This window comes from Artemia franciscana, chromosome 7, assembly GCF_032884065.1.
Source record: "Artemia franciscana chromosome 7, ASM3288406v1, whole genome shotgun sequence".
NCBI lineage: Eukaryota > Metazoa > Arthropoda > Branchiopoda > Anostraca > Artemiidae > Artemia > Artemia franciscana.
Window position 1 is genome coordinate 16,437,813 of NC_088869.1, and position 27,585 is coordinate 16,465,397.

Consider the following 27,585-nt stretch of genomic DNA (forward strand, 5'->3'; position numbering starts at 1 on the left):
ACTTTATCAAGTCAAATTGTGCAGCCCTCTGACACGCGTACCAATTTTTATCGTCCTAGCACGTCCAGAAGCACCAAACTCGCCAAATCACTGAACCCCCTCCACCCAACTCCCCCAAAGAGAGCAAATCCAGTACGGTTATGTCAATCACGTATCAAGGACATTTGCCTCTTCTATCTACCAAGCTTCATCCTGATTCCTCCACTCCAAGTGTTTTCCAAGATTTCCCTCTCCAACTCCCCCTAATGTCAAAAGATCTGGTCGGGATTTGAAATAAGATCTCTGAGACATGAATTCCTGCTAAATATCAACTTTCATTAAGATCTGATCACCCATTCGCAAGATAAAAATACCCTAATTTTCACGTTTTCCAAGAATTTCGGTTTTCCCCCTCCAACTCCCCCAGTGTCACAGGATCTGGTCGGAATTTAAAATTAGAGCTTTAAAGCTCAAGATCCTTCTAAATATCAAATTTCATTAAGATCTGGTTACCCATTCGGAAGTTACAAGTACCTCAATTTTCAAAATTACCCCCCCCCCCCCCCCCCCAACTCTACCAAAGAGAGCAGATCCGGTCCGGCTACGTCAGTCACGTATCTTAGACAGGTTTCTATTCTTCCCATCCAGTTTCATCCTGATCTCACCGCTTTAAGTATTTTCTAAGATTTTCGGTACCCCCAACTGCCCCCCCCCCAATTACGCTTGATCCGTTTAAGATTTAAAATAAGAGATCTGGTGTATGAGGTCCTTCTGAATATGAAGTTTAATGAAGATCTGATCACTCCTTCGCAAGTTAAAAATACGTCATTTTTTCTAATTTTTCAGAATTACCCCCCCCACCCCCCTCCCAATAGAGTGGATCCGTTCCAATTATGTAAGTAACGTATCTAAGACTTCTGCTTATTTTTCCCACCAAGTTTCATACCGATCCCTCCAATCTAAGCGTTTTCCATGATTTTAGGTTCCCCCAGCCCAAACTCCCCCCAATGTCACCAGATCCGGTCGGGATTTAAAGTAAGAGCTTTGAGACACAATATCCTTCTAAATATCAAATTTCATTGAGATCCGATCAACCGTTCGTAAGTTAAAAATACCTCATTTTTTCTAATTTTTCAGAATTAAACCCCCCCCCCCCCCCCAACTACCCCAAAGAGAGCGGATCTGTTCCGGTTATGTAAATCATGTATCTAGGACTTCTGCTTATTTTTCCCACCAAGTTTCATCCCGATCCCTCCACTCCAAGTGTTTTCCAAATTTTAGGTTTCCTCCTCCCATCCCCCCCCCCCCAATGTCACCAGATCCGGTCGGGATTTAAAATAAGAGCTCTGAGACACGATATTCTTCTAAATATCAAATTGCGTTAAGATCTGATCACCCGTTTCCAAGGTAAAAATGCCTCATTTTTCGATTTTTTTCAGAATTAACCCCCCCCCCCCAACTGCCCCAAAAAGAGCGGTTCCGTTCCGATTATGTCAATCATGTATCTAGGACTTGTGCTTATTTTTCACACCAAGTTTCATCCCGATCCCTCCACTCTAAGTGTTTCCCAAGTTTTAGGTTTTCCCCTCCCAACTTCCCCCCCTCAAATGTCACCAGATCCGGTCGGGATTTAAAATAAAAGCTCTGAGACACGATATCCTTCTAAATATCAAATTTCATTGAGATCCGATCACCTGTTCGTAAGTTAAAAATACCTCATTTTTTCAAATTTTTCAGAATTAACCCCCCCCCCCCAACTACCCCAAAGAGACCAGTTTCCGTTCTGGTTATGTCAATCATATGTCTAGGACTTGTGCTTATTTTTTCCCACCAAGTTTTCTCCCGATCCCTCCACTCTAAGTGTTTCCAAGATTTTAGGTTTCCCCCTCTCAGCTTCCTCCCCCCCCCCCCAATGTCACCAAATCTGGTAGGGATTTGAAATAACAGCTTTGAGACATGATATCCTTCCAAACATCAAATTTCTTTAAGATCTGATCAACCATTCGTAAGTTAAACATACTTAAATTTTTCTATTTTTTCCGAATTAACAGGCCCCCCACTCCCCCCTAGACGGTCAAATCGGGAAAAACAACTATTTCTAGTTTAATCTGGTTCGATACCTGATACGCTTGCCAAATTTCTCCGTCCTTGCTTACCTGGAATTTCCTAAAGTAGCAAAACCGGGACCAACAGACCGACAGAATTTGCGATTGCTATATGTCACTTGGTTAATACCAATTGTCATAAAAACAAATAAACACGCACCCGTGATCTGTCTTCTGGCAAAAAATACGAAATTCCACATTTTTATGGCACTTGGTATTAACCAAGTGACATATAGCAGTCGCCAATTCTGTCGGTCTGTCGGTCTGTCTGTCGGTCTGTCGGTCCCGGTTTTGCTACTTTAGGCACTTCCAGGTAAGCTAGGACGATAAAATTTGGCAAGCGTACCAGGGACCGGACCAGATTAAATTAGAAATAGTAGTTTTCCCGATTTGACCATCTGGGGGGGGGAGTGGGGGCCCGGTTAATTCGCAAAAAAAAAATGGAAGTATTTTTAACTTATCAGCGGGTGATTTGATCTTAATGCAATTTGATGTTTGGAATGATATTGTGTCTCAGAGCTCTTATTTTAAATCCCGACCGGATCTGATGACATTGGGGGAAGTTGGAGGGGGAAAACCTTAAGTCCCGGTTTTTCTACTTTAGGCACTTCCAGGTAAGCTAGGACGATGAAATTTGGCAAGCGTATCAGGGACCGGACCAGATTAAATTAGAAATAAAAATATCATTTTCCCGATTTGACCATCTGGGGGGGGGGGAGTGGGTGCCGGTTAATTCGGAAAAAATAGAAAAAATGAAGTATTTTTAACTTATGAGTGGGTGATTGGATCTTAATGAAATTTGATGTTTGGAATGATATTGTGTCTCAGAGCTCTTATTTTAAATCCCGACTGGGTCTGATGACATTGGGGGGGGAGTTGGAGGGGGGGGAAACCTAAAATCTTGGAAAACACTTATAGTGGAGGGATCGGGATGAAACTTGATGGGAAAAATAAGCGCAAGTCCCAGATACATGATTGACATAATCGGAACTGATTTGCTCTCTTTGGGGTAGTTGGGGGGGGAGGAGTAATTCTTAAAATTAGAAAAATTAGGTATTTTCAACTTACGAACGGGTTATCGGATCTCAATGAAACTTGATGTTTAGAAGGACATCGTGTCCTAGAGCTCTTATTTTAAATCCCGACCGGATCTGGTGATGGGGGCGGGGAGTTGGGAGGGGGAAACCTAAAACTTGGAAAACACTTAGAGTGGAGGGATCGGGATGAAACATGGTGGGAAAAACAAACACAAGTCCTAGATAGATGATTGACATAAACGGAACGGATCCGCTCTCTTTTGGGTAGTTGGGGGGGGGGGGGGGTATTTCTGAAAAATAAAAAAAATGAGGTATTTTTAACTTACGAACGGGTGATCGGATCTCAATGAAATTTGATATTTAGAAGGATATCGTGGCTCAGAGCTCTTATTTTAAACCCGACCGGATCTGGTGACATTGGGGGGGGGAAGTTGGGAGGGAGAAACCTAAAAATTGGAAAACACTTAAGAGTGGAGGGATCGGGATTAAACTTGGTGGAAAAAAAAACACGAGTCCTAGATACATGATTGACATAACCAGAATGGATCCGCTCTCTTTGGGGTAGTTGGGGGGGGGGGGGGTTAATTCTGAAAAATTAGAAAAAATGAGGTATTTTTAACTTACGAACGGGTGATTGGATCTCCATGAAATCTGATTTTTAGAAGGATATCGTGCCTCAAAGCTCTTATTTTAAATCCTGACCAGATCTGGTGACATTGGGGGAAGTTTGGGGTGGGGAAACCTAAAATGATGGAAAACGCTTAGATTGGAGGGATTGGGATGAAACTTGGTTGGAAAAATAAGCAGATGTCTTGCATACGTGATTTACATAATTGGAACGGACCCCGCTCAATTGGGGGGGGGGGGTAATTCTGAAAAATAAGAAAATATGACGTATTTTTAACTTACGAAGGAGTGATCGGATCTTCATGAAACTTCATATTTAGAAGGACCTCTTAACTCCGATATCTTATTTTAAATCTCAACAGGATCAAGCGTAATTGGGGGGGGGCAGTTGGGGGGACCGGAAATCTTAGAAAATACTTAAAGCGGTGAGATCAGGATGAAACTGGATGGGAAGAGTAGAAACCAGTCTAAGATACGTGACTGACATAACTGGACCGGATCTGCTCTCTTTGGTGGAATTGGGGGGGGGGGGTTAATGTTGAAAATTGAGGTATTTGTAACTTACGAAAGGGTGACCAGATCTTAATGAAATTTGATATTTAGAAGGATCTTTTGCTTTAAAGTTCTAATTTCAAATTCCGACCAGATCCTTTGACATTCGGGGGAGTTGGAGGGGGGAACCGGAATTCTGGGAAAACATGAAAATTGGAGTATTTAAATCTTACGAATAGATGATCGGATCGTAATGAAATTTGATTTTTAGAAGGAATTCATGTCTCAGAGCTCTTATTTCAAATCCCGACCAGATCTTTAGACATTGTGGGGATTTGGAGGGGGAAATCTTGGATAAACACTTGGAGTGTAGGAATCGGGATGAAGCTTGGTGGATAGAATAAACAAATGTCCTTGATACGTGATTGACAGAATCGTACTGGATTCGCTCTCTTTGGGGGAGTTGGGGGAAGGGGCTCAGTGATTTGGCGGGTTCGGTGTTTCTGGACGTGATAGGGCGATGAAAATTGGTTGGCGTGTCAGGGAGCTGCACAATTTGACTTGATAAAGTCGTTTTTCCAGGATTCGACCATCTGGGGGGCAAAAGGGAGAGGAAAAAATTAGAAAAAATTAGGTATTTATAACTTACGAGTGGGTGATCGGATCTTAATGAATTTTAATATTTAGAAGGACTTTGTGACTCAAGGCTCTTATTTTAAATCTTGACCGGCATTAAGCCTCTTATTTTCCTTTTTAAATCAATCTATTGATTCATAGAATTTTGTTAGAGCTCATACCATATGATCTCTTGGCTCTTAGCTCTTCTCGCCTCGTCACAAGTGCCATATGAGCTCTTAGCTCTTGTTGTAGATAGGAGGTTGAAATTTTTACTATAGGGTTCTCTGATACGCTGAATGCGATGGTGGGATTTTCGTTAAGAATTTGTGACTTTCGGGGGTTGTTTCCCCTATTTTCTAAAATGAAGCAAATTTTCTCTGGTTTGTAACTTTTGATTGGCAAGTCTAAACTTGATGAAACACATAGATTTAAAATCAGTGTAAAAATAGAATTCTGTTGATGTAATATTGGTATCAAAATTCCGTTTTTTAGAGCTTCAGTTACTGTTGAGCCGGGTCACTCCTTAGTCCACACAGCTGGTTACCATGAACGGTTGAACTACAATAAACCATAACTCCTAAAAATAGAGTCAGATCAAAGGAAGAAGTACACTTTTACAACTGCCTTGTCCAAAAACCCTATTTAGGAAACTTACCGTCTCTTGACTTGAACAACAAGAAAAATGTATTGGCTCGAAAATCAAGAAAAGTAGTTAAAAAAAAGAATTTGTTTTCTTCTTTATATTCAGATTACTTGGCACTGGACTATCGTAGAGAGCTGTTTAATAGCTCATTTTAAAGGATATTGCAAAATCTAGTGCCTTTTGTAATTAAAAAAATAATTTAAAATAAAAATAATAATTTTAAAATAAATAGTTTTTTAAGAAAATCAGCATTTTTCTATAGCACTGTAGTAGCTTATCCTAACATCAGAAATTTGCCATATCTGCGTGCTTTGTAATTAATTAAATAAAAAAAAAAACTAGTTTTTTTTTAACTGAAAGTAAGGAGCGACATTAAAACTTAAAACGAACAGAAATTACTCCGTATATGAAATGGGTTGTCCCCTCCGCAGTCCCACGCTCTTTACGCTAAAGTTTGACTCTTTGCCACAATTCTACTTTTATAATTCTTTAAGAATGATCCCTGAATCAAAAAGGCCGTAGAATAAATAGTTGAAATCACTAAAAATATTTTAGAAAAAAGAGCGAGGTATTTATCTCCTCCTAAATACCTCGCTCTTTATGCTAAAGTATTTTTAGAACCCCTCATATGCGTAATAATCTGTGTTCGTTTTAAATTTCAATGCTATTCCTTACTTTCATTTGAAAAAAACGTTTTCATGTTTATTTTTTCATTGTTTTTTTTTTATAGTAATGCTAGAAAATCCTACGCCCTTTTCATTGAATTTTTCTTCCCCCATGACATATTCCTCAAAGGAAAGATCCTCCCACAAAGCCCTCTCCCATCAACCCCACCCCCCAAACCAAAAAATCCCCCATGAAAACGTCTGTACACTTCCCAATAACCATTACTATATGTAAACACTGGTCAAAGTTTGTAACTTGCAGCCCCTTCCTCAGGGATTGTGGGGGAGTAAGTCATTCCCAAAGACATAGTTACTATGGTTTTCGACTATGCTGAACAAAATGGCTATCTTAAAATTTAATCTGTTGAATTTTGGAAAAAAATGAGCATGGGAGGGGGCCTATTTGCCCTCCAATTTTTTTGGTCACTTAAAAAGGGCACTAGAACTTTTCATTTCCGTTAGAATGAGCCCTCTCGCGACATTCGAGGACCACTTGGTCGAGATGACCCCTGGGAAAAAAAACAAAAAAAACAAACAAACAAATAAACACGCACCCGTGATTTGTCTTCTGGCAAAAAATACAAAATTCCACATTTTTTAGATAGGAGCTTGAATTTTTTGCTATAGAGTTCTCTGATATACCGAATGCGATAGTGTGATTTTCGTTAAGATTCTATGACTTTTAGGGGATGTTTCCCCCCTTTTTTTCCAAAATAGGGCAAATTTTCTCAGGCTCGTAACTTTTGATGACAAAGATTAAATTAATTGAAACTTATATATTTAGAATCAGCGTAAAAATTCGATTCTTTTGATGTATCTTTTAGCATCAAAATTCCCGTTTTTTAGAGTTTCGTTTACTATTGAGCCGGGTCGCCCCTTACTACAGGTCCTTACCACGATCTGTTTGAAAAGAAAATAATTCGGTATTTCGGGGCTTCTGACATTATTACTCCTTTGCGGAAGTTAGGCTCAAAATTGAAAAAGGATTATATTTTTTTCTCTGGGCCCCTTCCACCTCTTAGTTCGTTTATTTTCCCGTTAGTTTTCACCTGTTTTCGCTTTATAGTTGTGTTATCTCTTAGCAGTTCTTTCGTTAGTTGAATTATGGTTGTGGTATATATGTTTTATCGCTCGTATAGTTGTGTTATTTTCAAATTATACTCCATAATAGAGAGGCTCCGAACACCCAGCATTGTATATTAAGCTCTTAATTTGACGTTCTTTTCTAACGTGACCAGATTCGTCCTGCGCCCTTTTCATTGAATTTTTTCCCTCATGGCATATTTCTCCAAGGAAAGATCCTCCCACATAGCCCCCTCCCTCAACCCTACCCCCAAAACCAAAAAAATCCCCCTGAAAACGTCTGTACACTTCCCAATAACCATATTATATGTAAACACTGGTTGAACTTTGTAACTTGCAACCCCTCCCCCAGGGACTCTGGGGGAGTAAGTCATCCCCAAAAACATAGTTATTATGATTTTCGACTATGCTAAACAAAATGGCTATCTCAAAATTTTGATCCGTTGACTTTGGGAAAAAAATGAACGTGGGAGGGGGCCCAGATGCCCTCCAATTTTTTTGGTCACTTAAAAAGGGAACTAGAACTTTTCATTTCCGTTAGAATGAGCCCTCTTGCGGCATTCTAGGACCACTTGGTCGATACGATGACCCCTGGGAAAAAAAAACAAAAAACAAACAAATAAACACGCTCCCGTGATTTGTCTTCTGGCAAAAAATGCAAAATTCCACATTTTTGTAGATAGGAGCTTCAAACTTCTACAGTAGGGTTCTCTGATACGCTGAATCTGATGGTGTCATTTTCGTTAAGATCCTATGACTTTTAGGGGGTGTTTCCCCCTATTTTCCTAAATAATGCAAATTTTCTCAGGCTCGTAACTTTTGATGGCTAAGACTAAACTTGATGAAACTTATATATTTAAAATCAGCATTAAAATGCGATTCTTTTGATGTAGCTATTGATATCAAAATTCAATTTTTTAGAGTTTTGGTTACTATTGAGCCGGATCGCTCCTTACTACAGTTCGTTACCACGAACTGTTTGACAAATATAAATTTTCAAATGAAATCGTTTTTTATTAAAAAAAAACTATATTTTACTTCCACACTGAAGCAGCAAATGTTATAAACATCAGCTTGCATACGAAGATCAACATGGGGCTTCATTTTTAACATTAGTATTCTAGTAAAATCATAGTAAAGTATTTAAAAGATCGATATAGTTAACTATAAATGAGGAATAAAGAAGTTTTATTTTGATGGGAATGTTGCTTGAACATGAGTAAACAATATTTTTTTCTTTAGGCTTATTTTGTTCTCCACAGCTAGCGGGGCATATAAAAACATCTTTTGTAAAGTTTTAAGTAAAGTATTCCTGAAAAACGATTCCTGAAACACAGGGGTCACTTAAGTAGAACAATAAGTAACTTTTTTAGAGTGCCAAAAAACATTGGCGTGAAGAGTGAGGTGCTGAAACCCCCTTCATTTACGTCATAATTTCTGTTAGTTTTGAGATATCATCAAGCACAAATTCCTATCTTAGCAGTTCTTTTTCTAAATAGCCCAGATTTTAGGCTTATACCACATTTCGTTATTTTAAATGTGAAAGTAAAGAGCGACATAATGGTTGCAGTGACTATTGTTTGTCTAGAGTATAAGGTCATTTTCTCTCAGAGACAATCTACATCCAAAACATAAACATTCTGGATAACCATATTAAATACCTTGTAACAGCCTGGTGGATAGAGCTACGCCTGGAAACTTTCGGGATCAGGTTCAACCCCAGCTGTTGCAAGGAAGTTTACCAGGTAAAATTAGACACATTTTTTTCCTTTTTAGTCCCTTGTGGAAGGTGGCATCACATAATCTAGATTTAAAATGAAACTCCGTTTAAAGTAACTGTGCTTAATTTAACAGTAACTGCATAAATATTCTCTCTCTAAAAGCTAAACAAAATTGATATCTGAGAAAAGTTATCTCTTCTGACTTTTTTTTAAATAAATTGAGAAAAGGGAGGAATTAGAATGAATTTGATACGTTTAAGTGTATGTTAAAGTTTTTTAAAAAGGTTTCGGTTGTTTTGTGTCTTTTTTGTGCTGTGATTATTGTTTTTTTTTATTCGCTGGAAAAACTAAAACCTTTGAAAATAAAGACAAACAAATCCCTAACCAAACTCTAATGAGCAAATTTACAGCAAGATTGAAAGTTTAAAGGAATTTTTCAGGAAGAGTAATAGGGCAGTGTCATTTTAAGCAGAAAAAAAGGAGAAAATAAAATAAAAATTGACGAAGCTTTTATCTGAAAATACTAGGTTGCTAGCTGCCACTACAACCATGACATGGTCTAGAGTTCGTTCTCAACTGTGACTAAATAAAAAAAAGTTTTTACAACTGAAAGTAAGGAGGAAGATTAAAACTAAAAACTAACAGAAATTATGACGTATATGAAGGGGGCGGCCCCCTCTTCAGCACCTCACTCTTCACGCTAATGTATTTTGGCACTTTAAAAAGTTACTTTTTGGTCTACTTGAGCGACCCCTGTGGTTCAGGAATCATTTTTTTTAGAATTGGGACAAATTTAAACCTTAGTATAAAGAGCAAGGTGAAAAGGAGGGGGTCACCCCCTCATATGCGTAATGAATCTTGTTCGGTTTAAGTTTTATTGTTGCTCCTTAGTTTCAATTGAAAAGACTGGTTTTTTATTCAATTTCTGAGTATTTCTTAAATAGGCCATGATATTTGGCTTTACCTCTACGGAGAAATCCTCCTCCCAATGGAAATATCCACTGGACAATTATATCCTGGATAAATTTTACCGGGACAATTACCTTTAACATCTTCACGCGTAAAATTGAGTCAGTAAAGAGAAAGCAAGACATATAAAGTAATTTCTTATAGGAATTCTGGCAAATTCCCTTCGCTCATCCCGTGGAAAAATTCCTCTCAATGAACTCTCTTTATTAACTAACTCTGTTTATTGACTATAAATTACAAAAACTATAAATACACACAACCGCCCCGGGGAAGGCTCAAACAGCCTGATGTCGTACGGCTGCAACCCTCTGATTCTCAACCTAATTTAATAAAAAAAAAACAGAAATTAAAGAAGGACAAAACACTCTCACTAAATTACCCCTTAATACCAGAATATACATAAATAGAGGCTAACAATAATTAGAAAAAAAATTATCTCCCCGCTCCCAATAAATGTTTTTTAATTTTACTTTAAACAACCCAATATGTTCCGCCTCCCTAATGCCAGCTGGGACATCATTCCAAATAGCCGGAGCTAAATACCTAATTCCAAAAGCTGCACGTGTGGTGTATCGGTACTCAACAATAAAAATATCTGCCCATCTAGTCTCATACCCATGGAGTGAACGATTTACTCGAAAAAAACTGGTAAAAACTGGAGGACATACACCATTGCAACATCGATACGCAAAAATAGCAGCTTGATAATCTCGAATCTGACCAATGTTAAACACTCGTAATTTCAAACAGTTCGTGGTAACGAACTGTAGTAAGGAGCGACCTGGCTCAATAGTAAACAAAACTCTAAAAAAAATAGAATTTTGGTACCAATAGCTACATCAAAAGAATCGCATTTTAATGCTGATTTTAAATATATAAGTTTCATCAAATTTAGTCTTACCCTTCAAAAGTTACGAGCCTGAGAAAATTTGCATTATTTTAGAAAATAGTTGGAAACACCCCCTAAAAGTCATAGAATCTTATCGAAAATCACACCATCAGATTCAGCGTCTCAGAGAACCCTACTGTAGAAGTTTCAAGCTCCTATCTACAAATATGTGAATTTTATATTTTTTGCCAGAAGGCAGATCACGGATGCGTGTTTATTTGTTTGTTTGTTTTTTTTTTTTTTTCCCAGGGGTGATTGTATCGACCTAGTTGTCCTAGAATGTTGCGAGAGGGCTCATTCTAAAGGAAATGAAAAGTTCTAGTGCCCCTTTCAAGTGACCAAAATAATTGGAGGGCACCTAGGCCCCCTCCCACGCTGATTATTTTCCCAAAGTCAATGGATCAAAATTCTGAGATAGCCATTTTATTGAGCGTAATCGAAAAACCTTATAACTATGCCTTTGGGGAAGACTTACTCCCCCACAGTCCCCGTGTTAGGGGTTACAAGTTCAAAACTTTGACCAGTGCTTACATATAGTAATGCTTATTGGGAAGTGTACAGGCGTTTTCAGGAGGATTTTTTGGTTGGAGGCAGGGGTTGAGAAGAGGGGGATATGCTGGGGGAACTTTCCATCGAGGAATTTTTCATGGGGGAAGAAAATTTCCATGAAGGGAGCGCAGGATTTACTAGCATTACTTAAAAAAAAACAATGAAAAAATAGATATGAAAAAGTTTTTTTTCAGCTGGAAGTAAGCATCAGCATTAAAAATTAAAACGAACATAAATTATTACCCATATGAGGGGCTCACCTCCTCCTAATACCTCGCTCTTTACGCTAAATATTTTTCGTAATTTCAACTATTTTTTCTTCGGCTTTTGTGATTCAGGGGTCATTCTTAATGAATTGGGACAAAATTTAAGCTTTAGTGTAAAGAACGAGGTACTGACGAGGGGGCGAACCCCCTGATATATGTAATAAAAACATGAGAATACAAAAGTTCTTTGCGTAAGCTAATTTATAAGTTAAGTATATCTTTTACTTATAAAAAGATTCGTTAAAAATTAAAAGTTCTAGTTGCCTTTTTAATATACCGAAAATCGGAGGGCAACTAGGCTTCGTCCCCCGCTCTTTTTTTCTCAAAATCATTCGATTAAAATTATGAGAAAGCCATATAGCCAAAAAAAAATATACAAATTTCGATTTAATTATTCCTCTGCGGAGAGCCAAAATCAAAACATGCATTGATTCAAAAACGTTCAGAAATTAAATAAAAAAAACAAGTTTTTTTAAATGAAAGGAAGGAGTGACATTAAAACTTAAAACGAACAGAAATTACTCCGTATATGAAAGAGGCTTTTCCTTCTCAACGCCCCGCTCTTTACACTAAAGTTGTGTACTGTTTTAAAATGTAGAGTTAAGAGAAAGAGTCAAACTTTAGCATAAAGAGCGGTCTTGGTTGTTTAAGACCTAAGCTGAACAAGATAGATATATGAAAATTTCGATCAGACGATTTTGGAGGGAAGTTGTGTTGTGTTGAAACCTCTACACTTGTGTTCTTCGATACGCTGAAACTAATGGTGTGATTTTCATTAAACTTCTCTGTTTTCTAGGGGCCTTTTCCCCTTTTTTTGAAAATGAGAAAATTTTCTCAGGCTCTTAGCTTTTGATTCAAACTTAATGAAACGTATATATTTGGAGTCAGCATAATAAGCCAATTCTTTTAAATAATCAAAATTCTATTTTAAAGAGTTTCTATGACTTTTATTCTATGACTTTTAGGGGGTGTTTCCCCCTATTTCCCAAAATAATGCAAATTTTCTCAGGCTCGTAACTTTTGATGACAAAGACTAAATTTGATGAAACTTATCAAACAGTTCGTGGTAACGAACTGTAGTAAGGAGCGACCAGGCCCAATAGTAAACGAAACTCTAAAAAGCGGAATTTGGATGCTAAAAGATACATCAAAAGAATTGGCTTTTCATGCTGTTTTTAAACATATAAGTTTTATAAGATTTAGCCTTTGTCATCAAAAGTTACGAGCCTGAGAAATTTACCTTATTTTGGAAAATAGGGGGAAACACCCCTTAAAAGTCATAGAATCTTAACGAAAATCACACCATCGCATTAAGCGTACCAGAGAACCCTATAGTAAAAATTTCAAGTTTGTATCTACAAAAATGTGGAATTTTGTATTTTTTGCCACAAGACAGATCACGGATGCGTGTTAATTTGTTTTTGTTTTGTTTTTGTTTTTTTCCCAGGGGTCATCGTATCGACCAAGTGGTCCTAGAATGTCGCAAGAGGGCTCATTCTAATGGAAATGAAAAGTTATAGTGCCCTTTTTAAGTGACAAAAAAATTGGAGGGCACCTAGGCCCCCTCCCACGCTCATTTTTTCCCAAAGTCAACGGATCAAAATTTTGAAATAGCCATTTTGTTCTGCATAGTCAAAAACCATAAGAACTATGTCTTTGGGGATGACTTACTCCCCCATAGTCCCTGGGGGAGGGGCTGCAAGTTACAAACTTTGACCTGTGTTTACATACAGTAATGGATATTGGGAAGTATACAGACGTTTTCAGGGGGATTCTTTTGGTTTGGGGGGTTGGGTTGAGGTGAGGGGGCTATGTCGGAGGATCTTTCCTTGGAGGAATATGTCATGGGGGAAGAGAAGCTAAATGAAAAGGGCGCAGGATTTTCTAGCAAGACTATAAAAAAAACAATGAAAAAATAAACATGTTACAAGTTTTTTCAATTGAAAGTAATGAGTAGCATTAAAACTTAAAATGAACAGAGATTATAAGCATATGAGGGGTTCTAAAAATACTTTAGCATAAAGAGCGAGGTATTTTGGAGGAGATAAATACATCGCTCTTTATGTTAAATTATTTTTAGTAATTTCAACTACTTATTCTACGGCCTTTCTGATTCAGGGGTCATTACTAAAAGATGGGGACAAAACTTAAGATTTAGCATAAAGAGCGAGGTATTAACGAGGGGACAAACCCCCTCATATACATAATAAAAATATAAGAATATTAAAGTTTGTTACGTAAGTTAATTCTTAAGTTACGTATATTTTTTACTAATAAAAACGTTCGTTAAAAATTAAAAGTTCTAGTTACCGTTTTAAGTAACCGAAAAATTGGAGGGCAACTACGCCTCCTTCCCCACCCCTTATTTATCAAAACTGTCTGATCAAAATTAAGAGAAAGCCATTTAGCCAAAAAAAGAATTAGTATGCAAATTTCATTTTTATAATTTATTTGCAGAGAGCCAAAATCAAACAAGCATTAATTCAAAAACGTTCAGAAACTAAATATAAAATAAACTAGTTGTTTTAACTGAAAGTAAGGAGCGACATTAAAACTTAAAACGAACAGAAATTACTTCGTATATGAAATGGGTTTTCCCCTCCGCAATCCCTCGCTCTTTACGCTAAAGTTTGACTCTCTGCCACAATTTTAATTTTTAAAACAATTAAAAACTTATTCTTTTGATGTATCTGTTAGCATCAAAATTCCGTTTTTTAGAGTTTCGTTTACTATTGAGCCGGGTCGCTCCTTACTACAGTTCGTTACCACGAACTGTTTGATTTATCTTCATGTGTTATTGAGTGCGTAATTTACCAAAACATTTAAAGCAATTTTACAAAGTGTGCATTAGTGGAAGAAAACATGATAATCTGATTAGTAAAAACGTCCCGCATTCAATGAAGTCGGAATTTCTTTGTTTTAGTGTTTCTTTTAGTTTTTATGTATTCCTTAGGCTATATATGGGACAATCAGAAGGGAGGGGTTAACCGGGTTTTATGCATGTTGGCGCAAGAAAATAAGCTTAGAAACCCCGGGGAGATGTTGCTCTTTACTAAGTCAGTGCTATTGTGTAATATGCGTATGAGTATAGTGAACGCTCGATTAAACACGCGGAAAAAGATTCTTTTTCTGTCAGAGATGTGTCAATTGTTTTCAGGAATACTGCTTCATTTGGCCATTTATTTAATTTTGTAAAATCACATGACCAATAATCCCCTTCTCCACACCCCTACTATATATATGCATGATTTTAACATATAAATTACTTTAGTGGTTTGACGCGAAGAAACTAGTATACTAACCAATTATGTTTGGTTCTATGTGTATGTGTCTTATGATTGCAGATGTTTTCTAATTACATTTCTGGCATACATTTCTCGTGGTTTCTTTACAACTAGGATTTCGTGGTTTCTTTGTAGGGTCTGTCATTTGATTGATTACTGTCGTTAACTATACCAAGTTTAATTTTGGTATTTAATCAAAGTAGTCCTTGTATAATCGTAATGACAATGCAAAGGGGTGAATATGGAGTAAACCATAGTTGAACATATATACAGCTATGGAAGTTCTTTTCTTCTCAACCGAAAGATTTTGGGACCTAATGAAGCCGTTATTATTGTAATCGAAAAAAAAACCTATTCTTGACTCCGCCTTTCCACGCTGACAGTAATGGTTTTTTGTGAATGGCTGCCGCACATGCGTCAATCCAACTATCTTCGCTCCAACCACCTCCCTCTATGGCGCTAATAGTGCCGCGTGCCATTTTCAAAACATGAACATTAGCGGGTAAACCATTTGATGATTCGCTAAGTAAAATATTGCTCCAAAAAACTAAATACTCCAAAAAACTAGAAATATTTCTAAGAACAAAATTTACCCATGCTTGTTTCAAAAGTTTGAACTTGGCATCCATTTTTTACATGTTATAATGGAATTGTGTTAAAAGAAAAAGTTTTGACGAAAAGTTTGTTTTCTTTCAATGTAGCTTAGTTAAATTGACAGTCATAAATATAATTGTTTTTAGAAAAATTTTTCCCTCGGATTTTCTTCTTTCTCATTGCTAAAGTATTGGCCAGCTAAAACCATTGTGTTCCAAATATATGCCGTCCGTCAGAGCGCAAATAAAAACTCAAGTCTCTTTGAGGGATCGTGAGGGTGGTAGCCTCACAATTATTACTAATCCATTATTATAATTTTATTTTGTTTTTTTGCTGTTTTTACTGCTAGTTCTAACAACAAGTCACCGCATCACCAAGCCGCCTGAGGCCAACACAGTTACACACGATGTGTTAGCTGCTCAAGATTTATTTCTCGAAATAATAAAGCGCAAATGATACTGTGGGACTTAGATCGTGCATTGGCTGGTATCCTCACTATGTTTTCGGGCACTTTCTATGCGTTTTTGCATCTTACTTGATTGTTTTTTCTAGTTTCTGTCTGTTACAGGTTTTATCTACTCATCTTTAGTAGTATTTTTTAGCTTGATGTCATTGTCAATTTAAAATTTCTATTCGTTTTAGGAGTCATAATATCTTTCATACCGATTTTTGTATGTTTTATGTTTAACTTATTCAACGAATACGGCGCTGTACTTCTCTTTGAAAATAATTTTTTGGGAAAACGGTAAGAAAAAACGAGCGATGCCTTAACTGTTAGAAAAAATGAATCCAAATTTTAACCATGAAACTCAGTCAATCATGTATATTTTTGATTTTTTGCTTCAACTTGAAACAGTTGTTTTGTTCTCATTCCCTTTTAGAAAATATGAACGTGTTTCCTTCTAACCTCCTCTAACGGCACTGAAGAAGAGGTAAAAACTTATTCTTGATTTTTTTTTATTTTTTTTTTATGGCAGACTGATCGGATTTACGAAATTATTTTTACTAGAACGCATACCATGATTCTTTTTACCTTCGCGCGAAAACGCCTTTTTACCTGTGCGCACACGCATCGCATGCGCAGGAAGCGCCTTCAATAAGCTAAGAAATGTGTGGAGGAATCTAGCATACTCCCTAAAGCTCAAGCTCCCGCTTTTCAATAGTAATGTCCTCGCCGTACTTATTTGCGGCTGCGAATCTTGGGCGTCGACCACAGCTTAGATACCAATACAGTTGTGAAAACTCGTATCTTGCCCATGAGAAGCTTTTGGTACATAGCTCTGAATTTGGCGCCTCCTCCAAGCCCGCGCTCTGACGCGTAGATCGTACTACAACACCATAGGTGGGAACGCAATTTTGTTTTGTTGCACGCACAGCTTAGATACCAATACCAGTTTCCTGTTACCAATTAGATACCGATACCAGTTTCCTTTCTCGAGCCGCTAGCATCGCTACCGTGCCCTGTGTCCCAAAAATAACCCGAGTTTTCATAACTGTATATTGGTATCTAAGCTGTGGCGTCGACTAAGCAGCTAGGAAAGCGAAACCAGGGTTTGAGAACATCTGTCTTCGGCGCGTCCTTGGTATTCCGTGGACGGACAAGCTCTCTAACGCCTCTATACGTGAAAAGACAAAGAAGTTGCTTGTAATCGATAGAATTGTGGCTAACCGATGACGTTATTTGAGTCACATGGTGCGGATGGGTGAGGACCGCCTACCCCGCGATCTATGGTGTTGGGATCCCTCTGGCATCAGAAGACGCGGGTGACAGAAGGCAATACTTGGCAAATGCCTTGAGAAGGATGATGCGCTATTGAGATCGCCTCTCGAAGAACTCTGGTCAAAAGCACGAGGGAGGTCTTTGTGGAGAGGCACTGTTGTCACCTAATGTCCCAGTCGACATGAGGAGACATAAGTCTAAGTAATAACCAAGGCCGTCCATAGGGTTGGTAGTTCCCGGACAAAATTGACTTCGTCGAGGTCAGTTGCGTTGAGTCAGGTTTGAGTTCAGTTTTTTTTTGGGGGGGGGGGGGGGGTTGCCCCCTCCTCAATCTCTCCGCTCTTTACGCTAAAGTTTTTCTTAGATCTTTTAGAAAAGCTTAATAGTCAAATTGAACGAACCTGGTGTCTCGGGAGTCGTTCTTAAAGAATTTGGACAAAAGTTCAACTTTAGCGCAAAGAGCGAGATATTGAGAAAGGGTATCCCCCCTTACATATGGAATAAATTCTGCTCGTTTTGAGTTTTAATGTTGCTCCGTACTTTCAGTTGAGAAATTTGTTTTTTTTTATTTAATTTCTGATCGTTTTTCAAATAATGCTGGTAAGTCTGGATCATTCTAATCGTTTTCCTGATCACTCCGAAAATCCCCCTTTCCATGGAAGTTTTCCCCCGGAAATCCAAAAACACTGAAAATAGCCTCCAGTTAATTTTTTCAGAACGTCTTCACATACAAAATTGAGTTGGCAAAGAAAAAGTAAGACAAATAAGAAGAATTCTGTACATGAATTCTGTCAAGTCCCCCCCTGGTGTAAATATCCCCTTGAATGTTCACCCCTGGAAGATTATCCCTCTCTAGGAAAAATTCTCCCTATGGAAACCTATTCCAATCACTAACCCCTCCCCCCGAAAAAAATGTATACTTTCCAATAACAAATACTATCCGTAAGCAATAGGCAAATTTTTTAACCTAAAGGCCCCTCCCCAAGGGGCCTGGGGGCTATTTTACCCTTAAAGACTTAGTTATTGGATGTTTCAACTATGCTGAGCACAATGACTATCTCAAAACTTTGACCAGACGACTGTCAGGAAAAGGGGTATGGGAGGGGGGCTACTTGCCCTCCAATCTTTTGGTCACTTAGAAAGGGCACTAGAACTATTAATTTCCGTTCGAATACACCCTCTCCCGATCTTCTAGGGCCACTATTCGATACGATCATCCCTTGAAAAGAACAAAAAAAAAAATTTACACGCATCCGCGAACTGTCTTCTAGTAAACAATGCAAACTTCTACATTTTTCTATATAGGAGCTTGAAACTTCTGTAGTGCAGTATTCTCTGATACACTCAATCTGATCGTGTGATTTTCATTAAGATTGCTTGAATTTTAGGGGGTGTTTCCCACTTTCTTGAAAATCAGACAAATTTCCTATGACTCTTAACTTTTAACGGGCAAAACTAAATTTGATGAATCGTATATATTTAGAATCTGTATAATAGATTGATTCTTTTGATGTGTACTGTTATCAAAATTCCGTTTTTTTAGAGTTTCGGTTATTATTGAGCCTAGTCGCTTCTTACTACAGTTCATTACCACAAACTGTTTGAAACGTGTCCTAGCCATCCCAACCTTTCTTTCATTATAGCCGTAGAAAGTAGGAGACAAATACAACTTTTTTACAGCTTGGTGTGTAATACTACTTCTAAAAAACTTTTCCCACAAAACAAGTTTTTCAATAAAAAGTAAAGAGCTACATTAAACCAAAGAAAAGCAGAAATAAAGTCAAATAATATTTCAAGTGTGTATTTTTGTACTTTTGTACTTTTTTGGTATTTTTTGTACTTTTGTTTTGGTTTTTCTTTTAGCGCATGTCCTTTGCAGCTAAATCAATTGATTTGTCATTAAAACTTAACCTTAACATGCTAATGGTATGAAAACAAATACCAAGGAATGAAGTTGTTTTTGCTTAATCCAGCAGAATCACTGCGTCGGGTCATCTGCACAGCTAAGACATTCTTTAGGGAGATGTAATCTAACTAGACTAGAGATCTAATTTTTTTTCTGGTGTTAAGGCTATTTTATATTTTACTCTATTTTTTGGTGTAAATATATAAAATTGTTATAATAAAATAACAATATATAAAATATATAAAAAATATAAAATTTTATATTTTACCATGGGACGTTATCATCTCTCACTAGGTTGCAAGCTACCGCTACAACCCAGATATAACTTTAAACTGAGAAATGAAATAAGATTGTTTTATTTAAGATTTTCAGGAATTTCTCTAGCTTAAACCTAACCTAATCTGAGATCTAGTCTAAGCGTCGGGCCACGGGCCCAGCTAGGACATTTTTATGGAGATCCCATTGTCGAATTTTCATTTTTCCACGGAATAAAAATCCCTTTCCTTAGACCTTTAGTCTTTCTAAATATCTTATCTACAGGAGGGGAGTAGTTATTCCTTCCATCTGCTCGCCTTAGCTGTTCAAGTCCATATAATAATGTTTATTTTATTTAGTGACTTTGTGTTGTTATATGCTATTTTTATATGTTGTTTGTTGTTTTTTATGTGTTGTTTTTATATATGTTTTTTTTCTAGTGACTATTCTATGCAGCTAATCGTCCAGAAATGCTTCAAGCTAGCTCAAACAGTTCTTAATTTTCTCTCCCATCATTTGATCATGCTAATGTCCAGGGCAGAGAACGTAACGGAATTGGAAGAAAATGTGAAATACTTCTTGCTGGCGAAGCATGCACCCATTGACGTGACTAGTATTGCAGCTATTGTTTCAGTTCAAATTTGGAACTTCAAAGAAGAAATATGGAAATGGAATCTTTTATTTGACCTTTCTGGAGTAAGTTCATGTATATGTCCACATACGAATAAAATTTGCCTGTCACTTGAATTTACTTCCCATCGTTCGTGATTTTAGTCGCTTTGTCAACTAACTACCCACACTCAAAACAAAAGAATACTAAAAAAATACAGAAGGCGACTTAGTGGACTATTTTATTTTTTTTAAGTTTCTTCTTTTCTTTGATTTTTTCTTTTTAGTTGTTTTCTCTATTTTAGTTATTTTCTCTATTTTAGTTTTTTAGTTTTTCCTTTATGTCTTTACTAGCTGTAAAGACTAAGTCACTAAGGATAGGAATAAGTGAATATAAAAAGGTGACCTTGGGTAACGAAAGATTGATCAGGTGGTCAGCTTCTACATTGGTAGTATTATTCTAAAGACGGTGGGAGCTGTGAAGATGTTAAAAGTAGAATAGCAAAGGCTCAGGGTCAAAATTTTTTTTTGGGAGAATAGGAAGATAAGTCTGCAAATCAAGATTAGAATATTGGAAAATATAGTGATAACAGTGGTCAAATATGGCTCTGAAGCATGAACGCTCTAAAAAGCGGATGAAGATTCACTAGATGTTTTCCATAGAATTTACCTACGGATTGTTCTGGGTACCTGGATGACTGACCCTATTTCAAACAGTAGGCTGTACGAAAATTGTGGTTCAATCCCGCTCTCTATGTCTATGATGAGAGAAAGGTTGAGATGGATAGGATATTTTCTGTGGATGACGGATGATAGATTGCCAAAGATTGTCCTTTTTGGCCAACCATCTAGCTAAACGAAAAGAAGGTCGTCCGCGGTTGAGGTGGGAGCATGTCATAAAGAAAGATTTAAAGGAAATAGGAACTTACTGGGAGAACGTAAAGAGGAAGGCATTGAATAGATTGGGATGGAGGGGGAGCGTGCTTAGTTTTGTTTGCCTCAGGTGGCTTGGCTTGGTTAGTAGTAGTATTAGCAGTAGCATCTATGGATAAACAAATATTTGTTTATCCATACACATGCGTAAGCCAATCATGTACATTCGGCTCATGGGAAATTTATATAAAGTTTGGTTTCTCAATTTAGTTTTCCATAGTTGTGTTGATTGACGGGAATAGGGAGGGGCGGGGAAGTATATGACTGTTTTGTCATGTGCCTCCCCTGCTACTGCACCACATATATTCTGAAAATGCCTTTTTTGGTGGGTATTTTCTACTGAAAAATTCCTTTTATATTTATGTTGGAAATATTGAAAGAAACTGACAATTTTGCCCCATCCCCTGCTAGATTTTGAGAAATATATTATGTCCTACCCCCATCCCACCCGTTAAATTGCCATGAATTGACGCCACTGGTGAATTGACGCACAAATTGACAAGCTCTTTTTCTGTTATAATTTTTTCATTCAGAGGCATATCATAGAGGCATACCAAATTTGATAATACTATTCGGTAGCTGAGAAGATTCCTCGTGGTAAATATAGAACATGTCGCATCCGCAGGCATATCATATGCTCTATGACTTATCTCGTATATTTCGATCCAATCACCAGTCATGAATCTGTAAGAACGGTTCGAGACACTCAATAAAGCTGTATTAGTTCAATCTCTTCTGGGTACTTGTATGATAAACCCCCTACCGCTCAAGTTGTTCATTCATTGACGCATTATAGAACCGACTCGTTTTCGTTAGTTTCTTTCAGCTTAGCGCAAGACAAGACAAAGAGGTGTGACAGAATACATGAAAATATATAATTTGGGTTACATATTTACACATTAGGGAGGTGAGGGTAAAGTATTTGGACAGTGTGAAGTTACAAAATAATTCTTACTACATAGTATGCAGAATAATTATACACAACACATTATGCATGCAGACCCGCTATACTTTACCCCACCACCACCCCTAATGTGCAAGTATATAGCCCATATTTATTGCAAGGTATTATATGTTTATCTTACTTTGGTATATTTCATTAGGATTGAGCGTCAGTGAAACATATTAGAAGAACATTAGGTAGGGGGTATGTTATACAGATACCCTTTTCTGAACTGTTTTCTTTTAAGACAGAGGAGGAGACAGTATTTTAATGATAACTGGATAACTGAATCAGTATTTAATAACAACTAAACTTTTACAACGTACAGCTGTCAGTCGGGGCTAGTCAATATAGAGAAGAACATTGATGGTCCCATTCCGGATTGTTAAGGAATAAATAAACCTTATTATTAAATCGAAATGTCTGAATTCTGTTGGGAGTGATAATGTGCTAAAACTGATAGTCCTAGAACTATTAAAGACAAAATATATACAAGAACGGTCCATGGCATTTATTATCCTGAGTTCGGGTTTCTTTAGATAGCCTACGGCTTTGAGGTATTGCATGACATTGAAGGTCTTGTAGTAGTGTAGTGACATGTTTTTTTTTTCTGTTTTTTTTTTTTTTTATTTCAGTTCTCATGTTGACAAATTTTCAATTCTCATACTAACAAATTGTATTCCAGGATCTTCAGAAAATTGCTCTTATCAATGGTTTGCTGTCATCCTGCAGTCCTAAATTTATTTCAACTTCGGTTAAACCGCGTGGCTTCTTGAGTCTCATTGAAGTTACTTTGGATATTTCTTCTGGGTGAGTTAGTTTAGTTGGGAAACTTAGAGATAACTCCTCATATGTTACGGTGTTTAATTGATGACCAGAAAAGTACCTTTACTTAGTTATGTTTTTTTCTGCTTGTTTAACCAGATATAACCAGGGGGTGGGATGTTGACCTCATCGGCTTAAATTTTGTGAAGCTAAATATTTACTAATGGGAAAATACGTATTATTTAGATACTTTTCCGTTTTCTTGACTATGTAATCGTTCTCATGAACATTTATATTATTCTTTGGTTAAAATACTATCGGCACAATTTCTTCATCCTTTTCTTGCTCACTTTAATTTCCAGTAAAGATCTTTGCCTTAGGTAGGTAGATATGAATTTGGTTTGGGAGAGAGAAGAAATTTTTAAAACAAGTGAATTACATTATTATCATATGGAAAATATTAGAAAATAAGAAGGTTCTAATTGTACAAGTGTATGAGTGAAAGTTTCATTCATTTGATATGTAAGCATGAAATATTAAAGTATTGAAGAAGTAGTATTCTCTTTTGGGGGGAACATGATGAAGTGGGGCTGAAAAAAGTGTGCTTGTGACCAAATTTGGTAATACTAATCGGTAGCTGAGAAGATTCCTCGTGGTAAATGTAGAATATATCGGAAATCATAGAATACATTGGATGTTTATTTATTTTTTTTTTTTGCTGCCATGGACTCTTGCTTCTTTTTGCGGCCAATAGGATCGTTGTCCTTGTGAGTATTTTAGGTAATATGGAAGAAGTCGGGAATTTTCATGAACAGTATTCAATTTCGTTTTTAAAAAACAAGGATTTACTGCAAGGGCTTTCTTTTTCCCTGTGACATCCGAAGCTTATTGTTTTATTTTAAGCTCCAATTATTTCAATCGCACCAAGAGAAGCAGTAAATAAACATAAAAATGTTTAATAGAATAAAGCTGAAGGAGAAGAAAATCCATAAGCTTGGAACGGGTGATTCCTGAAGAAACATATTTTTCCTTTGCCCTTTCTCTATTGATATTTTCCCTTTTTCCATTGTTTCTTTTTAATTGCCGTTAAGTGACAGTTCGAATAGAAATAAAAACTTATTAGACAGTAAATAAAACAATCAAAATTTTTTTTTTGCTGCCATGGACTCTTGCTTCTTTTTGCGGCCAATAGGATCGTTGTCCTTGTGAGTATTTTAGGTAATATGGAAGAAGTCGGGAATTTTCATGAACAGTATTCAATTTCGTTTTTAGAAAACAAGGATTTACTGCAAGCGCTTTCTTTTTCCCTGTGACATCCGAAGCTTATTGTTTTATTTTAAGCTCCAATTATTTCAATCGCACCAAGAGAAGCAGTAAATAAACATAAAAATGTTTAATAGAATAAAGCTGAAGGAGAAGAAAATCCATAAGCTTGGAACGGGTGATTCCTGAAGAAACATATTTTTCCTTTGCCCTTTCTCTATTGATATTTTCCCTTTTTCCATTGTTTCTTTTTAATTGCCGTTAAGTGACAGTTAGAATAGAAATAAAAACTTTTATTAAACAGTAAATAAAACAATCAAAAATATGCTGAATATTTTCACATATACAGTGATCGTTATCAGCGTCAATCAATTCCTCCTGATGGTGATCACTCTACATGTGACAGAGTTTATTAAGCGACGAAAGTAAGTGCCAAAGATCATTTACATGGACGTATTTAAAAGATCTTTTTCAGAATGAGGGGAATGTGTTTAAATTAATTGATGAAACACAAAATAATGGGCGGGGAGAATTCCAAATCTTCTTGATTTTGTGATAAGTAAGAAGCAGTATTTTTATGTTTATTTACTGCTTCTCTTGGCACAATTAAAATAAGTGGAGCTTAAAATAAAACAGTAAGTCCTTGCGGTAAAGCCTTGTTTTTTAAAATCAAAATTTAATACCGTTCATGAAAATTCCCGATTTCTTCCATATTACCTAAAATACTCGAAGTGATAATGATCCTATTTGCCAGAAAAAAAAAGCAACAGTCCGTGGCAGGAAATAAAAAAATTAAATCAATCAATAAACATCCAATGTATTCTATGATTTCCGACATATTCTATATTTAGTACGAGGAACCTTCTCAGCTACCGAATAGTATTATCAAATTTGGTCACAAGCACACTTTTTTCAGCCCCCCCCCCTTCATCATAATCCCCCAAACCGCGAACCGCGGTTTTTTGGTATCTTCTCGATACCAAAGAGAATTCCTTGTCTCTCTCTGAGGGCTTCTACAGGCTGAAGTACCATTAGTGAGAAAAGAAAAATAAATTCTGTTTGGCTGAAACACGTAGGTACTGTGTTTAAAGATAATTAAATGAACCTGTGCCGAAAAAGATTGTTTGAAACTGCTCGGACACACTTTGAACGGATTCCTGTGGGTATATGTCTACTTGACCTTATTCCAAACAATAAGTTGTGCGCAAAATATGGCTTACTAGGGATATAATGGGACAATGGTTGAAACGCCTAGGAAGTGTTCTGCAAACGACTTATGGCAGATTGCCAAAGATTTTCCCTTTCGGCCAACAATCTAGGACCAAAGGAAAAGTAGGTTGTCCCCGAATGGGGTAGAGAAGGTCCCAAGGACAGATTTAAGGGGAAAAGAGAACCTCTTGGGAGGTTGTAAGGAGGGATGCTTTGAATAAATTGTGATGGAGAAGGAGCGCTCGTAGCTGTGTTGGCCTCAGGCGTCTCGGTTTTGCAGTGAGGTCTCAGTAGTAGTAGTAGTACAAGATCGTCAGTAAAGTTTTAGATGTCAGACCAATGCCTTTTTAAGACCAGCGTATAATTTTCACTTTACTGAAAATAATCCTTATTTCAAGCTATGTTTCTATGTCTGATAATATCGTAAAAAATACCATCATGACCAAAATTAGTGAAAAAATAACAACAAATGAATGTGGATTGAGATTTTAAAAATATATATTGATATTTATTCCGAAAGAATTAATAATTTTGGAGTTTGTTGAAGCTAGAAAAGAAAAAAAATTATAATGTAGCCTATTTTGTTTTCAGTAAAGTGTAAATAGTGTCGTTGTCTTTAGAAGGCCGGGGGGAGTCATCCTCACCCAACCCATTGTTTATATGTAATCTTCTACTTTACCAATTCAAACAATCTGATTTCAACTTCACTGTCCTTGGTAATTTAGGTAGGAAATGAGGTTAGTAGCTGGTCTCCTATTAAATCAGAAGTTAAGCAAAATTGCATCATATCTCTATTTATATGGATCATTTTGATGGAGATTTGTCCTAAAGAGCACAGAAAAGGCAATGGGAGGACACAAAAATTGATTTGGGGAATTAAAACTCTCCTAGACTTAGATTATGCTGGTGACTTAAGCATCCTAGATGAAAATCTTAGCAAAATGAAGAAATTTTTAAAGGTTTTGCGAGCACAGTATGCAACTGTACAGTAGGCTTGAAAATTAATGTTAAGAAGACTAAGTTTATAAGACTAGGAATAAGTGAAGGTAAAGAGGGGATGTTGGCTAAGGAGAAGATGGATCAAATGGACAGCTTCACTTACCTAGGTGGTATTATTATAAAGACGGTGGGTGCAGTAAAGATGTTAAGAAAAGAATATTTATGGCCCAGGGTGTTTTTCTCAGTTGAAAAAAGTTTGGGAGAATAGGAAAATCAGCCTGTGAACCAAGATTAGAATATTGGAAGCTACGGTGATGGCAGTAGTCAAGTGTACTTCTGAAGCGCGGGCTTTCCAAAAAAAAAAAAAAAAAAAAAAAAAACAGAGGAGGATTTGTCATATGTTTTCCAGAGAAATTGCCTACGGATTGTTTTGGGAAACTGACTGACTTATTTTAAACGCTTATTTAAAGTAAAACACGACTCCTTCCCCGATAACAAATATTGCACGTAAACAATAAACGGTTTGCATAACGCAACCCTTGCCTGAAGGGATAAGGTTGGCTTTCTCCCCAAAGACATGTGACGCAGATGAACAAAAAACAAAATCGTTAAATAGGTCAAATGTTTCCTTATCTAGTGCAGATTTTACTTTTTGTATGTTTTTCGAATGTTTTCTATGTAAACAATTAGCTAATGTAGTAAATTAGTAAATAATGTTCATAAAAAACGAATGCCATGATAAGAGTTGATGTTTTTCAGATATGTATATAATTAGGGAATCAAAATGTAAATAATAGAAATCAGTAATTTCATATTTATTATCGAATATTAAAGCATAAAAAGAAACAGTATGCTTATCTTATATAAACACAATGAAAAGTGAAGAAGAAATTACGCGTTAAAAAAAACAAAAAAAAAAAAAAACTGTAAAAAGGTATTCTTTTTCACTCTGATTATATATCATAACTGGTCATTTTGTTTATATTTAAGCTAAGTGATCCAACTTATTTTAAACAGTAAGCTGCACGAACTGGTTCAATCCCGCTTACTAGGGCTATTGCGAGAGAAAGGTTGAGATGGCTAGGGCACATTCTACAGATGAAGGGTGACAGATTTCCAAAAGTCGTCCTTGGCGGCCAACTCTTTTGGGTCAAACGAAAATCAGGTCGTCAACGAATGGGGTGGGTGGAGGTCGTAAAGAAAGATTTAAGGGAAATTTGGACTTCCTTGGAGGGTGTAAAGAGGGGGGAAATGGATTGGATTGAGGAGCGTATGTAGCTGTATTGGCCTCAGGTGACCTGGTGTTGCAGTGATTTGTTAGTTTTAGTTGATAATTTAACAGTATTTAGAACCATCATTTTCCTACGTGTCATGTAGAAAATGATTTTCCCAATTAGATATATTTCAGAAGTTCCTTTTTCAATTTCGACTTTTTCATATTTTCAGTTTCGAAATAACTTTGGTACTCTGGTTTGAAATTTGAATTGTAGTCGTGTTTTCTAAGTAATATCCACGTGGTAAA

The 27,585-nt window shown here is 36.7% G+C and overlaps 1 protein-coding gene across 1 annotated transcript in view; it reads left to right on the plus strand.

Annotated features, from left to right (window-relative positions):
• The window catches only part of LOC136028906 (tRNA (32-2'-O)-methyltransferase regulator THADA-like), a 190,001-nt gene that overhangs the window by 60,055 nt on the left and 102,361 nt on the right, over nt 1-27,585 (plus strand). The window contains exons 4-5 of the mRNA XM_065706865.1: nt 19,843-20,098; nt 22,573-22,697. Of these exons, the coding sequence (XP_065562937.1) occupies nt 19,843-20,098; nt 22,573-22,697 (381 nt within the window). The remainder of the gene's footprint in view (nt 1-19,842; nt 20,099-22,572; nt 22,698-27,585) is intronic.